The 16670-nt window shown below is 41.8% G+C and overlaps 1 protein-coding gene across 1 annotated transcript in view; it reads right to left on the bottom strand.

Annotated features, from left to right (window-relative positions):
- Positions 1 to 8644: 8644 nt before the first annotated feature.
- The window catches only part of LOC105561020 (dynein beta chain, ciliary), a 37086-nt gene continuing 29060 nt past the window's right edge, over positions 8645 to 16670 (bottom strand). Inside the window, exons 20-35 of the mRNA XM_012010639.1 lie at positions 15922 to 16186; positions 15493 to 15842; positions 15135 to 15397; positions 14734 to 15030; positions 14452 to 14621; positions 14070 to 14373; positions 13536 to 14005; positions 12689 to 13243; positions 12321 to 12621; positions 11005 to 11286; positions 10535 to 10836; positions 10219 to 10346; positions 9926 to 10140; positions 9507 to 9863; positions 9264 to 9412; positions 8645 to 9113 (exon numbers count right to left, since the gene is read on the bottom strand). Of these exons, the coding sequence (XP_011866029.1) occupies positions 8819 to 9113; positions 9264 to 9412; positions 9507 to 9863; positions 9926 to 10140; positions 10219 to 10346; positions 10535 to 10836; positions 11005 to 11286; positions 12321 to 12621; positions 12689 to 13243; positions 13536 to 14005; positions 14070 to 14373; positions 14452 to 14621; positions 14734 to 15030; positions 15135 to 15397; positions 15493 to 15842; positions 15922 to 16186 (4703 nt within the window). The 3' untranslated portion in view covers positions 8645 to 8818. The remainder of the gene's footprint in view (positions 9114 to 9263; positions 9413 to 9506; positions 9864 to 9925; positions 10141 to 10218; positions 10347 to 10534; positions 10837 to 11004; positions 11287 to 12320; positions 12622 to 12688; positions 13244 to 13535; positions 14006 to 14069; positions 14374 to 14451; positions 14622 to 14733; positions 15031 to 15134; positions 15398 to 15492; positions 15843 to 15921; positions 16187 to 16670) is intronic.

Here is a 16670-nt window from a genome sequence, read left to right as displayed (position 1 = left end):
GGATCCCGCGTCCTTGTCTCCCGGTGGGACGCGATAACACCCGAGAATAGCGTGCGGACCGGTAGGGTTAACGGCGCCCGATCCGGTTTTCAATGGACGATCGACGGAATTTAAAAGCGACCGTCGCTCGCTCGTATGCACGTACGCATAGTTGGGCGCATAAATCCGCGTATTCCGGACAGTCCGGATCGCGAAACAGATTAAAAAGCGCGCTGCCGAAAACAGCTCTCCCCTGCCTTGCGCAGCCTGTTGTAGCCTGTACCCTTCTGCACAAACGCAAACACGGTCGTCCGGATCTCTTTGTACGAGTGTACGAGGATTTAATAATGTTGTCTAAATGTTTGGTTATCGTGATTAATAAAATTAATTATTAATACATACAAATAATAAATAACGCGTAATACAAATTAACTGAATTACTGACGTGTACGCAGGGAGAAGCAAAACGATGCTTATCATAAATTTCATTTCTAGATTGGAAGATGCATAGATGCCAGTACAATCACGAACAGATTAGAGACCCTGTAATCTGAGACTGGTTCGTCAAATTCCTGCGAGTGAGAGAGAAACATAAGCTATCTCACTCTTCTACGATCGCAACGATCGTAAACGTAATGACTGATTACCAGTGTTGTGCATAGATGATTTTAAAATTAGCTAGATAAAGATAAGATAAAAATATATAAATTTATCTTAGATAAGATAAAGATGATTTCGTTTTGAATATATCTAGATAAAAGATAAAATTATATGATGATTCATCTAGATAATTTTCAGATAATATTTTTAAAACTTCATGTAAACGCAGTAGAAAAAGTTATAAAAAAAAATTATAGAAAAATTTAAATTATAAATTAAATTTAAATTTAAATTATATGACACACACATAAATGCATGGTCTACAACGACATCCATATTTAAATAGTGTAACTGTTAAGTATTTTTATGTGGCCCTAAACCAAATTATCTGTACCTTATCTTAGATAATTTAGTAAAAATAACACTTTCTTTCATCTAAGATGCAGATATAGATAATACTTATTTTTATTATCTATATAAAGATAAGATAACGCTAAAATTTTATCTAGATAATCATCTATATAATTTTATTTAGATAACAGCAAACACTGCTGATTACAGGGTCTCTAAAACAGATTAATCTAGTTATCTACGAAATACACGCCGCGCGGTAAAATAGTCCGTTGGAGAAATTGATGATTACCCAAAATCAACGTACAAACAGGATTTATTTTCACGAAGAATGGCTACCGAACTTCTCGCTGGAGAATGCATTGATGTTAGTACGATCCAGATTAGTTTAATGAGGACCTTGTGAAGTGGAATGTATGCTCTCTACGCGGTGAAATGGCCCGCCGAAGAAGTTGATTGTCCAACATAAATCATAATACAAAAGAGATTTATTTCCACGAGGAAAGGATTCGAATTTCTCGTTGAAAGACACATTGACGTCCGTGCGATTGAAAATAGATTAGTTTAATGAAGTTTCTACGCAGTAGAGTGCATTCTGCACGATGAAATGGCCCGCTGGAAAAGTTGATTATCTAACATAAATCATATTACCAAAAAAAAAAGATTTATCTCCACGGGGAAAGGATACGAACTACTCGTTAGGTAATGCACAGCCATCGATGTGTTCGAGCGTAAATTAAACGAAGTTCAATGCGTTCGAAAGTTACATGCCGCACGCTGAAATGACCCGCCGGGAGGGCGTTAATTATCTGGATCTGGACGCGTATCTCGCGCTGGCGATCCTCCGGAGAGACGGTCGTGAAAGAAATTCAAGCGTCGTTCAGAAGATGGATCGACCGGCCGGTTAGCTTCTCGCGGAGCCGATAACACGTGCCTTTCCTCACGGCGTTATTATATAGAGCCCGGCGCGGAATGAATCACGCATCGACTTAATCGCATTAACGATAAACGCTCTGCCTCCAAGGACCCCTCGGGCTGTGGATCCAGGCCCAGACCCGGCCGACGCGCAAATATTAGCCGGCGATATTTTCTCCGCGCGATTCCCGGGGCGCGACGAGAGAGCCCGAGACTCGCGAGTATTCGCGACGATGAAGGCGCAATTATCGTGTTGATTATCGCACGGCAGGTTACACTTGCAGAAGGCGTGTCAGAAGTATTTAACGCCTCACCGGCGTCATGATTCATCGTCTGTCGTTGTCGCGATACGTTTTCACTTTAGCAGCGCGGCGTAATTTTGCCGCTGCATTCAAAATACGATACGTGTAGGTAGAGTTTTAAATTGCAAATTGGTTCGCCCGATTTAGAGTCAGTTGTTCTATAACTGTCGTCTTTGGCGTGCGTCGGCATAAATTTGACATAAATTTGCGCAAATAATACGTGAAATATCACCGAGGCTGAAGAGCCGTAGTAAAAGATAGCTTGGTAAAAGAGATATGAAAGACATTCCAATATAACCTCCTGAAAACAGCGGATTCTTTTCAAATACTTTTAAATCTCCGCGAGAGCAGGGGTAGGCATTCGCGTCATTAGTCGTGGTTCAAGTACATGGGGAGGCAGATAGCAGAAACGACCTCGGGACGCATGCCAAATTGTCTCTTAAAAGCTGGAGTGGTATTTGCATGCTTAGGAAGCAGCGGATTCAAAATTTCCAACGTTAGCATTAATGGAGTTGGGAGAGAAAAAGAGAGAGAGAGAGAGAGAGAGAGAGAAAGAGAGAGAGAGAGAGAGAGAGAGAGAGAGGGGGGGGGAGGGGGAGTATCGACAAACACATCAAAGATTCGAATTTCCACTTCTATGGACGCCGCCGAAGGTGGGGAACGTTCGCAGCAACACGAAACGAAAATAACGACTGTACATGAGCGCGGAATTAAAACGTCGACGGTATAAAAGGACGGGAGAACGCACCTCCGAAAACTTGCTTTGATATGCGGACAATAGCGCGGGGGTATAAAAAAAAATCAGATACTAATAAGCGATTTTTTTTCCCGCCGTCCGAAAACTACGTGGGAAGCAGCGAATAATACGCAAATAAACGCGCCACGCCGTAGTGGATCGACAAACCGGCATAATTAAGCTGTCGCCTTTAATTAGAACAATATCAAAGCATCCCCGAATGTTACGAGGGAAGGAGAACAATGAGAGCGGTCAAAGTATACAATCGGACCACAACCACTGTTTGGCAAGGCTCGAACCTATCGAATAACTTGCTGCGTCCCGAGTGTATTTCAAACGTAAGGGGAAAAAGTATCCACCCTGTAGATTCGCAGCCCAACTACCCCCGCAGCCGCTCCGTATTATTTCTACCGCATTTTCATTGCGAGAGAGAGAGAGAGAGAGAGAGATGGACGAATAAATCCGTTGTTGTTGATTTTTAGCAATTCTATAGACCGAAATTTAAGTCGCAATTTACACGCTAGACGCGTGTAGCTGCGAGGATAGCGTGTACAAGAGCCAACCGCAGTCGTCGTGCGCTGCGTAAACATACGTGTCGTTTGAAAAAAAAAGTAATTTTTGAATTTAATAGGGCAATGATAGCGCCCCGTGGGCATTCGTGCGTAGGGCGAAGAAAAAAAATATCTCGCGCGGATATACACGCAGTTCGAATTTAGGTAGCGGCCCCACTGTGTGCTATCTTCCCCCACGTTTTTGTTGTAATCTCCCGAGGGATGCATGAACGCACGTACGGCTCGGAGCACGGCGTATATCGAGTGACCCTCGTCGGGATACCTTCGCAATATATACAGGAGTTTACAATTTCCGGAGTTTATAAGTCCTCCCCTATATTCACATACTATTATGCCACATACTATGATGCATTCTGCGCGACTTAATAAAAGGATATTTGCAAGGCAAGGGTGTATGAGGGTATAAAGCTCTTTTACTCTGTTTTCTCTATTCTGTGCCACTATTATCGTGAAGATATGATTTTCACAGTGCAAATTTTCTCCGCACATTTCGCACGATCTTTATCCAATCACGGAAAAAACTGATTTAGTTGATTCAGCAAATCTATAGTTTGCTGAACAAAATTAAACGTTTTAAAGAAGTAAATTTGCTAATGCAGCAAAGAAGTCGTGTGTAAGAGCAATCGTTACTTTATTCATAAAACAAATCGATTTTTGCTGAAATAATCTTAGTTACTGCAACAAATCATTTTCGCTAAGTGCGAGACGTAGCTAGCGCCAGCCTCTGAGTAGTTCGCCGACCGCCGCTAGGCCGCGCATGGTGTCGGCCATAACTCGGAATCAAAATTCAGTTTCGTAGGGTATAAAGGGAGGCGTGGAAGCCAGGGCAAGTATCGCATATCGCGATCGCCACAATAATAATTGTAGAGTAAATGTTTTAATGAGCATTACTTTACCTAATTTTAATTGTTGGCGTAACTAATAATTTTGCTATAATAGGATTTATTAATGCACCTAATTTTCTTTTATGTAACAGCAAAAAAATTAGTTACATGTACCAAGCTATTTTTTCCATTGGTGTTAGTACTGTAGTAAAGAATCATCTTTGCTCTACTAACAAATCTACCGTGCTGTAACTTCAAATTTTATTAGATATAATTACTAATCCTATGCAGCTTTGCGATTTGATTACTGCAACATAGCAAACTGGCTGTCCGTATATTACGGCGGTAAATTTGCTAGACTAGCAGGGTTTTTGATTGTCATAGCAAATCTTTTTTTTTCCGTGATAGAATCAACGTGGCAGGATCGTTTCGCTCCGTAAAATTACGTTTCCCGGCATTAGTGACAGCCGGAGTGTTCCGAAGCACCAAAAATTGGCGGATCTTTACGTGATCGGAATTTAGGGGTATCACCTGTGGTCGACGGGCGACTACAGTGACGCTAACTAACGTCATGTGATCAAGTAAGCAGTTTAACCGAACGATCCGGTTAGGACGACTTAGCCCTCCGTATCGACGAGGCGTTACTAATTGGTTTACAGATCTCCCGAGCCGAAGTCGGTGCTCAAAGGTCTCTCTAGTTAGCTGCGTCGACCGTTTCCACGATCCACCCGCCTACCGTTGAAACCCGCCCTTCGTAAATGCTTAATTAATACCTCCGTACCCTACCATATCTTTTTATCTTCAATTAAAAATTTTGGCAAAGCACGTGGGAACAAGATCGCGCGAATTTCAAGCTCAGTCTGCAGCTGCACTTTTCCTTTCTGCATTCTCTCACAGTCCTGCTGTCGTGAAATTCAGAAAAGGCAAGATTGAAACGAGAGAAACGTGCGATATCGCGCGTTCCTGAACAAGAATATTTTTCGCGTATGTCCGATTAGCGAGGAGATGTGCAGAGACTGATACGAAAAATTATATCCGGCACGTGCTGCTCTCACAACGCGTCGAGCATCCAAGTGTCTGAGGAATTTTTATCGCGGCTTACTCTTGTGACGTCCACTCCAGCGAACGTGACGAACTGTAGATACCGCGTAAAAAGAGATATACATGAAAATATTTTTAGACTTTGCGTCGCAATAAAATGCAATTTTGTTTGCCGTCTGCCAGGAGTACTCGCTGCGAATGCACCGTCGTAGTTCAGTTTTGCTGGAATCTCTATTATGATTAAGGAGTGCAACAGAGGCACCCGAGAGACACTTGAGAGGTAAACGTCAGGCTACTCTTCCACGAAGTGAAAAATGTCGTCCGTATGCAAAACAAATTGCGCGGCAGCTCTCGTGGCGTTTCATTACCCCTCTGCAGCCCGGGGTGACTGTCTAAACTCGGGCTTTTCCCCGCCCGAGAAATTTAATTCTAGGCAGGAATGCCTGACGTCCTTTAATATCACGGTCACGAGGAGTATGACGCACCGTCACCTGCGGTCGGTCCTTTAAAAATGATTAACTCGCTAAAGAAGCGACGGTCTCAGCCGCACCGATGCCGATGAAAAATGAAAGTCGCCCGCTCTCAGGAACGAAACAAAGGAACCATTAGCTCTCCCTCGCGCTAACGATGACCGTGGACCTTTCCCCAGACAATGCTGTAGCGCGAATTCCTTGTATCCAGTAAACAAAGTGGGCATACTTTTCAGTAATCGCATCTGTATAACACGATATAGCAGGTTACTTGTATATCTCTCGTTACATCAATAAAAAGAAATTCATTAATCTGAAACCTTTTGTTTTCGAACCTAATAATTTAAAGTGAGATAATCCAAGGTTTCTCAGATATGCCTGAGTTGCACTCCTTCGCAAAGATCCCAGCAAATCCGAAACCCAGTGAGAAACGATTCGTCGAAACGATGTCGAATCGACATGTCATTTCTCGCTGGGAATTTGATCGAGATAATTTAAAGAATGAAGTAAGAATAAAATTAGTTTATCTTGAAATTCTGTACACAAGAAATCTTTAAACAATACTTTATATTTAAAATGGATTATATTCGAGTTTATTGGTCTTCAATTGAAATCGATACGCTCCGTTGTAGTCGTAAAAATTGAAGAGACATGAAATCGCATTGACAACAGACTTGTATTAACGACTAACTATTAATAACCTTATTTATGACGATTGAGAATCAATGCATTACGCATAATCTTTACATCAAACAATTTCATTAATGGCAACATTGAATGAACCTGATCGTTACAGACAGAATCGAAGATCGGAGTCTTAAAAATGAAGAGGTTATCTGTTGGCGCGGATTCTCCGCCAATGCGAACTTCGGTTCCTCTCGAAGTCTCTTATTTCAAGGACTTTCATTATTGAATTCTTACAAAGAGCTCAAGCTTATATAAGTTTCGTTTTCCAGAAAATATACTAGTGATTTCAATACGTGGAAGACGAGTGTTAAACGTGTTCTTAGAAAATATTGATCCGATTTCTTCATTTGTATTGCATCGTAAATTATATTATTAACAATATCCACGAATTCACTTGTAAATAAATTAATTGTGAAATAAAAATTATACAATTTGTTGCGTACGATATAAATATATCACTGACAACATTATTGCAACTATAGTGATTATGACAACGTTAAAAGTTAATAACGTATAAATTAATATAATGAATTATTCCCTGTATAACTGAAAATACATACGTACTCTATCCGTATTTTGCAAGATATTAACAAAAATTTTTCTTAATTGAGTCTCTCTCCCCCTCTCTCTCTCTCGCTCTTCTTTCTCCTGCTTTTTGTTCAGCAACAAAGCCGACACAGTTTTTGAGATATCGCCTAACGAGTGGCTAATGCCCAATTAGGCGCTGAAGTTTCTTTGGAAAGTTCGTGCCAGAAGCGCGCGTCCTGAAACCAGAGGCTTCCTCTCGTTCCTGACACGCGAAACATCAGCTATTCGAGCCGCTCTTACCCTCCGCCGTCCAGCGCGGCTTAATGAAAACCGTGATTGAAGCCGGTGCACGGATGCCGATCGATCCGCCACGTATCACGAGGAGGGTGTCCGAGAGCCAATCACCGAGAACCGTCAAAGGGACGATAATTTTTTTCTTTGTCCCCCTTCTGTCCGGTGGGATTCATGAGTTGACTTTGTGCAGATCGTACTATTAGTCGTGCCGCTGTATGTTTGCTGTGTATCCGAACCATTAGGGCGACCAGAATGCAATAATAATAATGTTTCTCTCTCTGTAGTAAGAAAAAAATTCTTGGTTTTTTTTATTATTGACTCAGTACACAGTATAGATCAACGTGGGGGTCAAGTTGCTTCGTTTGCTTCTTGTTAAGTTTTTTGAGACGCGTGAAATTGAATCAGGATATCGTAATCTTTTCACAGAATGAGCTCGCCGGCATAATTCACTGAAAAATTGCAGGCAGAAAGTAATCGCGTGAGTATATTTTCACCTTCGGTCACTTTAAAAGAGTTCATTTTTGTAAGAAAAATGAGGGACGGTTTTAAAAATGATAAAGGTCAGCCATTTTCGAGGCCTCGAGTGTTCTTCGCGTGTAATAAAATTTTTATTTTACGAGAATTATATTTCAAAGGACGTGGCACGCATTAGAGTGTCGAAAATTGTCTTTATTCCGCACATGTGATACAGTTTTGATACCGCGTGTGACGATGTCAGAATTGTGAGACCTTTGTGTTCTCCATGCGAGGATGTATTTTCCTCCCTTCTTGCCTCGTATCCCTATCTCGAGACTCGACACTAAATTAAATTGACCGACACTTTGTAGCCGGATAGGCATCGGCTTTTGTTTACTCCGGGGTACCGGTATTGATCTCCGACGTCTTCAGGGTGGGCTCCCGGTTACGACGAATGACGGATAATTTCTCCTTTTTCCCTGTCGCGGAAAACTGAACGCCGGTTCATGAAACGGGCCGGATACTCCTCAGAGACCTCGCATCGTTTCTCCTCCTACGTTTTATTAACTCTCGGTCGATTAGTCGACCTCCAAGTACCCCACCTTCGATCGACCATTTGGGATTTGCCGTCGAATCGTTCTCTTCTTTATATATCGTAATTGCAGATCTGCGTCGCGTGAAACGTCTCTCGCAAGTAAGAGCAAATTTATCTCAGATTTAAGAGCAGTGGCGCTGTCTAAACGGCTGTACGTAAAATGCATTGGTTGCCTCTATAGTGTTATATCTTTATTATTATCATAGAATTTTAAAATATAACAAGGAGCACTTATTATACAATATAAATAAATGATATAAGTAAATTATTATAGAACAATTATATATTCATTCATTCTGATTAATATTTAACGGTCTTTGTACAACAAAGAGAAGTAAACTACCGCCTTATCTACGTACTTCCGACAAAGAAATAATTAGTGCTATCGTCTCCTTACGAGCAGGTACAAGGCAGGTACATTTAAGCAATTACCGTCGACTAATTACTAAATAACGACGATTATTCTATCTAGGTTTGTAGCAGAAGAGCCACACCGGCCAACGTCCATTTGGCCGGTTTGTCCTTGGTTTTGAGATTAAACGTCCATACATATGTCGGGCCACGCGTGCGTGTTTTGTACACCGGGCACTCGTACATATTCCTCAAATCCTGTTTGTCCTGCGTGATCGCGCGTACATTAATCACCGGTATCGCCGGGTATAATTCCTTGGGCCTGGAGTCGACGATGATTCCTGTTTGGACGTCCCATCGCGCGCCTTCCATAAATATTCCGTGAACGTAGGCCCCGTCCCTCGGCGCTGACCTAACGCGAACAAATCGGGAAGGAAGTCACTCCTCGGCTCGACATACAAGACGAATCGAGTTAACTCGGGCGATAACTATTCTACCCTCGCGACCGCGTAGATTATACCCGCGAAACTTGAACTTCCGTCCAATTATTCTTCCTACTCACGTGAATTCCTCCTTGTTCTTCTTGGTCACGTCGCACTGAAGGCACATTTTGTCGAGCGGCAACTCGTGCCTCCTAGCTGTCGATTGCATGATGGCGGTGAGTAACGATTGGGGATTGAAAAACCCGGCGAGCCACACCGACGCCGGTAACTGCAAGAGAATTAATTGTTCTTGCGCGTTACGTTTGCTCAGTCTGTCGAAGAACGTGTCGTTGTCGCCGCCGTATACTTTGTCGTGTACTCACAACGAAATCCGTGGACCAGGTTTCCAGCTCCCTGATCCTCAGCAGCAGGTCGACGAACCAAGCAGTCAGACCTAATAAAGACGGATAAGCCCTGCTAGCCCATACCGGTGGAACTTGATCGAAGAACAAGGCGTTCTCCAGGTCCTCCATATCCGACGTTATGGTGAGCTCGCCCTTCAGGCCCAGATCTAACTCACGCAGCGATCGCTTGATCTCGGTCGTCAGGAAATTCATCCTCTCGCATTCTTGAAAGGCAACGATCACGTAAGGTGTCCGTTCCTCCACCTTTCCCGTGATCTCCGTCATGTTGAACTCCTCGGGTAGCTTCTCTATTATCTCGTCCAATACTTGCTTCACCTACGAGATGAATACATAGCGTGGGACGTTTATCATAATATATCTGCAAAGAAATACAACACCTTCTCTTCTCTGGTCACTGTTTGCCCTCCCGAACTACCAGTGTCGCGCGGTTGCATTTCAAAAACCGTCCGGAATAAATTCTCAGCCGTCGTCGTTAAAAAGCCAATTTCTGCATTTGGATGTAATCCATACAAATACGGTGATTCCGGTGGTATAGCTTCGTCAATATATGTGTGATAGCCGACCAGATCTGTGTTAGGAGGTGCAGAGAAACCTGAAACACAAGGTAATTCGTGACTTTTGAAAATGCTATCTTTCATTACTGTGAAATAAGTCAAGTCTGTTAGTTTACCTGGCGCCAGTTGCAATTCTCCGTCAATCAGATCAGGTTGCATTAATTCTTCAAGGTAGGATACGCAAAGTCTTCTGTCCCAGTCGTCTGTTATATGGCCACCATACATAATTTCTCCGAAGAGATACCTTTATAGGAATATTAATTATGAAATTCTTTCAGTCACATTTCGAGGAATAATTTTGAGTAAAATTATACAATTTGTGCATACGTCGCCTCATTAATTTTACATAATTTTTAGTAAGTCATGTTGTATATTTTGCTTATTTATCTCACTTATCATAGATCTTAATTGAGAATATAAATGTATAATAACCGTAAATCTTCCCAAGGTACTTTCGGACTTGCTTCCAAATAATTATAAAGTACACTGACACTGATATTCAAGTCCCCTACATTGAAGGGATATATTTTATTCCAGCCCTGGGGTCCGAATTTACGACGTTCCGCGACGACTGCGTGAAAGTAGCATAAAGAGAATAAAATCGCTTTGAACTCGGCTTCTTTAGAGCACATTTCTAAAGTCTCTTGAGTAAAATTATCTAGAGCTTTATGCAAGTTAGCTTGCATGCCGGTGGGCGGTTCGTTTGTAATTTTTATCGATGACTCCAGTATACCCTAAAAATATTTACGAAACAATATCGATATTATTGATAGGCAAATACTAAGTTTATCAAATTTTCTTTCAGTGCATTTAAATGATTAAGTAAAATTTACGGTTTACATTTAAATTTGATAATGTATAAGGGAGAAATTAGAAGTATAAAAAAATATATATATTCTTACTTGAGGTATTATATGACCGGCTGGCGTACTAGCCGGTTCTGCACTCATAAACATTCTATAATCGGAATGAGAACCTTCCGCGGCCATCTCCAATTTCTTCTCCAGCAGTGGAAGCCACTTTTTTACTAAATGGATATTTTGCAACACCACCCAATGCCCATTTAAGGCTGCTACATCTATAGCCTGCTCGGCCACCGTTTCTTGCCCTTGACCAAGGGACACATTGTGGAAATTTTGATTATCTGACATAAAACCAAGGCGACGGCCTAGATCTTCCACATCCTGAATAAGTGAAATAAAATATGACGCTTTTTTTCTTACTATCTCTCTCTTTCTCGCAATTTCATAAAATAAATCCAATAATCTCACTTTTATTCACTTGAACGAATTTTATCGCTTAATCAAAACTTTGCGTCGTGTAGGGTAAAGGCGGGCATTATGGCCAGGCGGGTAATATGGCCACAACGCCCGTATTAAATATTCTAAACATTGATAAACATCGATAATGTATAAAAATCAATTATTGTAGCTATTCTTGAAGTGTGGTAACAAAAATCTCTCTATTTTGTTGTTATTTGTGGTTTGGTGCTTCATTGTTCTCCATAACCATCAAAATATACACGTCAAAGTGAGACATGGCACTTCCAACTAAGTAAGATTTTCAAATTAAAACAAAATAATTTTGGCTTTTCTCATTACACATTTCAAAACCTGAACCTTGGCTATATTTTTATAATAAATTTATCGTGCTTTGCCCATGATTTTGATAATTATAATGCACATTATTAAATGTATGCTCGGCGGCTAATATGGCCAGTGACTAAAATAGCTAATATGGCCAGCGAGTACAACAGAGTGTAGAGTAATTTATTAATAAATTGTGAGAGCACGGCGTTACGTAGAGAGAGTGGACATACACATACACATTTCTTAAATGTGTACTCGTATGTTTAAAATATTTCAAAGTTTATGTTCTGTACGATTAAAGTAATACTTTACGATTAAAGTAAATACCTCACTTTTGCAAAATATTACTGTATTGTACACTTTTTTTTATAGTTGGCCATATTATCCACCCCACGTTTAATATGGCCAAAACGCATACTTTCAGATTCTTTTTTTTTCTTCGAATATGGATAGATTTTAATTGATCAAAACATTTTGTCATCAAAGCTTATTAAATACACTAGAATTTCAGAAAGTTACAAAATAAAAAACCAGCGGTTTGAAAATTATGACCTCAAATCAAAACTATGGCCATAATACCCGCCTTTACTCTATAAGAAGGGCTTTAAAGGGAAATATTCCGTAATCACCTTCAATGGATTTACCCCGGGCGACAGAATGAAGAAAATGGGAGTGCCCGGGCTAGTCTCTTCGAAAGATTTCGCGAACTCCACCGTTCTCGCCTCGATGTATCTCGCGCCGAGCTTCTCCTCGATAAATGCCGCGATGGCATACGTCATCCTGTCCGGTCTCAGAGCTCTCAGCATGCACAGACGTTGTATGGCCGTCTTATTTTTCCACTCTTGGGGAAACTTCTCGCGCTCCGGGCATTCGCACTCTACGAACTTTTTCCAGCGTTTGGCGGAGCTCTCGATGTCCCGGTCCAAATTCCTTCAAGCAAGCGGGATAAGTGAGTGGCTGAGGCGACAACGGGACAACAGTTTCTCATCGTACGTACCGAAACTCCTCCCTCGTAGCGAGACTTCTTATGCCGCCCCAACTGGTGTTGGTGAGGAAATCGACTGGCGAGGTGACGTGTGGCGTTATAGGGAATCTCAGGAGGAAGTCCAACTCGCTGGCCGTGACTTCGTTTCTCACCAATAAGATTTGAAAGGCCATTTGCGAGGCGAAGATCAGCTTGTCGCACTCGAAGAGTCCCCTGCTGGTGTACATGAAGACCGAATACGTGATGCACTCGATCAGATTCTGCACTCGGCTCGCGACGTCGGCCGCGGGATCGGCCTTCAGTATCGCCTTCTGAAAGACCACGCTGAAGGCCTTTAGCGAAAATTGATAGATAGGATTGATCGTGTTCAGATCATTTAGAATGAAGTACAGCAACGAGGCTCGCGCTGCCGCCGGCCGATACAGTTCTCGAGCCGCGTCGATCTGTCGGCTAGTACCGCGAGCCTCTGTAACCTTAGACTCGATCTCCGCGGCGGTGCGCTTGGTCGTCTCCAAGTTCTCCACGAGAGATGTGTCTTCGAGAACGTTGCTGCCGGCTGACGATAACCTAATGATATTAAAATTAATAATCATACGTATTGCATATATTTATCGCTCGTCAAGTGCGCTGATTTATTTGGCGAACTGGCATATCACTGACGGTGAATAAGTTAGAAAAACTATATGAATAAATACATATGAAGAAAAGGTGTTATTATAATGTATGAATTATTGTAATATTTGTGTAGAAGTTTGTTGAAGAGGCAAGTTTTTTAAGCAAGCTTTCTCCAATGAAATGCATTTTCTACTTTATCGCGTATATGAATAAAATCTTGGGTTGTTTAATGACGAATTTGTACCTCGATAGAAGCGAATCTTCGAGACTGTTGAGAGTAATCTTAAAGTCGTTCTGTTGCCTGGTAAGCTCCGCCTTCAACTCCTCCAAATCTGGTCTCTCCGCCTTAACCACTTCCGCGAGCAATTGATCCTCCAAGCCGTCCCTCGTCACCGTGAAATTAATCAGCGTGGTTTGCGCTTGCATTTCCGGCTTATAATGGGGATTAGCCAGTTTCGTGTGCAGCAGCAATCTGAACATGGAATTGTATTCCACTTCCTTATCGCCGATCTTAATGGCTCGACCCTTCTTGATTAAATTTCGGCCGAGCAGAGGATCCAAAACGGGATCTACAGACTCCCCGATGTTCTCCAGAAGGACTGTAGATCCGTTCGCTAATGATAACTCGATCACGTCCAAGTAACCACGTTGACCTAATCTGATCACTTTCAGCTCGTCTCCGTACTTTTCCTTGATCCACTTTATACCCTGAAGCTGTAAAAGAATTTTTCTTTTATCGAACTGAATTCGGTTCTCCATAATTTCTTGATGCCGATACCTGCGGGTCTATCATTAACGGCCAACGAACGGAGTTGGTCAGTATCGTGGCGTTCTCCGTCGACATTCGATCGTTCGGCAATCCCTCGTTATTCCATTTAGCGATTTGCGTGTCGTCCGTTAGCAGCGAGAGAGGATCCAGGCCTTCGGTAATTGGGATTGTCGGTTCCACGGTGCGCATGAACGGCAACCATTGCTTGTTTAGCAAATCCTGTCGGAATTGTTTTGTGAAACAACCCACGTAGGATATGAAAGCCGTCACCAACAGTACATCACCGGGTAGCGTTGATGCTTGCTGCATGAAGCTACAAATATTTGCGATTTTCACTGCGATTTCGTTCACACGGTGTAATAAAATAAAAGCGCTGGTAAAAAATGCTCACTTGGCAACTGAATCGGCCCAACGAACGTTTTCGGACGCCAGACCACCGACTAATCTGTTCGCTAACGCGATCGTTGAATTGGTGGCATCGGCTTCCTGCTGGCATTTCAATTTCTCGGATGTCGCTTTCTCAAAGTCTGCCGTTAATTTCGCTAACTGCTCTTCCAAGGACTGAGAAAAAAAGCGAACCATTTTAATGATAACAAGGTATTTGAAATAATATGTGTGTGTACGGAACTGTACTTTGAGTCGTAGGGAATATTTGATATTCGCGTTCACTTACGACTACTTTTCGCTTGATACCACTAAGCTTGTCTTGGGCCGCAGCCAGCTCCGCATTCGCATGTGCGAGTGCCTTCCGTTTCGGCTCCACGTCGCAGAAGACCTCGTAGAACTTGATAATATTGATTACCCAGGCGCATAAACCCGCCGCTGCGGCTGACTTAGATCTTATGAACTCAGGCTCGAATTCGGAGTCCTTGAGATAGGGCTGTATTGCTTTAATTATCTCGGGGTGTATATTCTCTTTGTCATAATTGATCAGGGAATCTAAGAAGGTGTCCACTTTCGCCATCACGATCTTTATGGAGAAAACCAAGAACGTGACGCTTGTTGCTCCGGATGGAGTCACAATGAGAGAAGTTCTCTCTCTCGAATTGTTCCAATCGATTTGACAATACGTACCTTGGCCGCTTTCCAACTGCGATCCTTAGGTACTTTGCCAGCTGGTGCCAAAAGGACCATGACTGCAGCAGTGACGTTTGTTACAGCGCCGGGAGGCGAGCCGAATGATTTTAATTCCGTTAGATTCGCCTTGTTCAGAGTATTTAGAGCTTCTTGCGCGGCCAATAAAGCAGGCTCGGCCTTCGTTAAGTCCGCCTCGCAATCTTTTTGCTTCTTCGAAACTTCCTCGGCTATTACGGCCACTTTGGATTCCTCCTCGTCCGCTAAATTAAATAAGATTTTTCAATCAAAGTTATCTTTTAATATTCGTATAGACCTTTTTGTAATTTATTGTACATCATTAATGATGTCGACGCACCTATCGCTTTCTCTTTTTGGACTTTTTCTGTCTCGACACCAACTATGGCAATTAGAGCGTCTGCCGCTTCGTTCTTCTGCTGTAATTCTACTTCTTGTACGGCTAACTTTTTTTTCAGCTTATCCACTTGTACGGCCGTTGATCTCAACTTGTCCAAACCGTTTTCCAATCTGGCCACTCTAGCACGTAGTTCGGAACTTTTTGTCTTTAACAATCTGGTGTATAAACTTATTTGCTCCAGGAAAGACTTCGGAGTTGTGTAATTGTAACGACGCTCGCTGCTCAGATAATGACGGCTGGCTATATTTACGCTCGTGTGTGCGTGGGCCATAAATTTGGCAGCTGATTCTCTATAAAAAAGAACGCGTTTTTCTTTTCAATTTGACCTATGCATATTATCTTTCTTCATATTTGTATATTGTTCCGTACCTATAAGTTTCCGGCAGCTCCTCCAACTCCTGCAAAAATCTCTTCGACACAGACATTAACGCCTCCTGAGGCCACTCGTGAAACCAGTTTATCATTGTGCAGTTTATGATTGCCGGGAATTTTCTGGATCTGACCCGCAGCGTCGAACCGACGGGAGAGAAACACAATACTATCCTGAGTTGTCGACGGACGCGATCGATGAAAAACTTCCAGCAATTTTCGCGCGTGTCCAACATACCGGCGCCTTTCACCTCGTTACGAACTCCTGATAAATTATAATCAGATATAGTAATGCTTGTGTCTATGTATTTTTCTCAACTATACAAATCAGAAGCCGCGCGAACTACAGCCTGAAACTCATCGATGTACAGGGTGTTATTTGTTAAAAAAAGTTATTGTTAAAAACTTTTTTATTGTTAAAAACAATTGTTTTTTATTGTTTTTTATTGTTTTTTATTGTTAAAAACAATTGTTTAAAAAATTTTTTTATTACTTGTTACAAAATTGTGTTTTCTTTACACCAGTTGATTTGTCTCATTATTCTGTTAAAAAAAATATTAAGGTAAGATGATACAAAAATGAATATTTTACAAGATATTTTGTAATTTATGTCAAAATATTGGAACTTTCAAACCTTAGTAACTCAAAAAGTTCTTAATAAAAAAATACTTTATTATAGCGTTCTGGAAAGCTCTCGAGGTCAGCTACAAGAATATGTAATAAAAAATAAAGGATGCCATTTAAAAAAA

This window comes from Vollenhovia emeryi, unplaced genomic scaffold (genome assembly GCF_000949405.1).
Source record: "Vollenhovia emeryi isolate VEMERY1.0 unplaced genomic scaffold, V.emery_V1.0 DF939214.1, whole genome shotgun sequence".
In the NCBI taxonomy this organism is placed as follows: Eukaryota; Metazoa; Arthropoda; class Insecta; order Hymenoptera; family Formicidae; genus Vollenhovia; species Vollenhovia emeryi.
The sequence above is the reverse complement of the archived record's forward strand: the minus strand, read 5'-3'. Positions and strand labels throughout refer to the sequence as shown.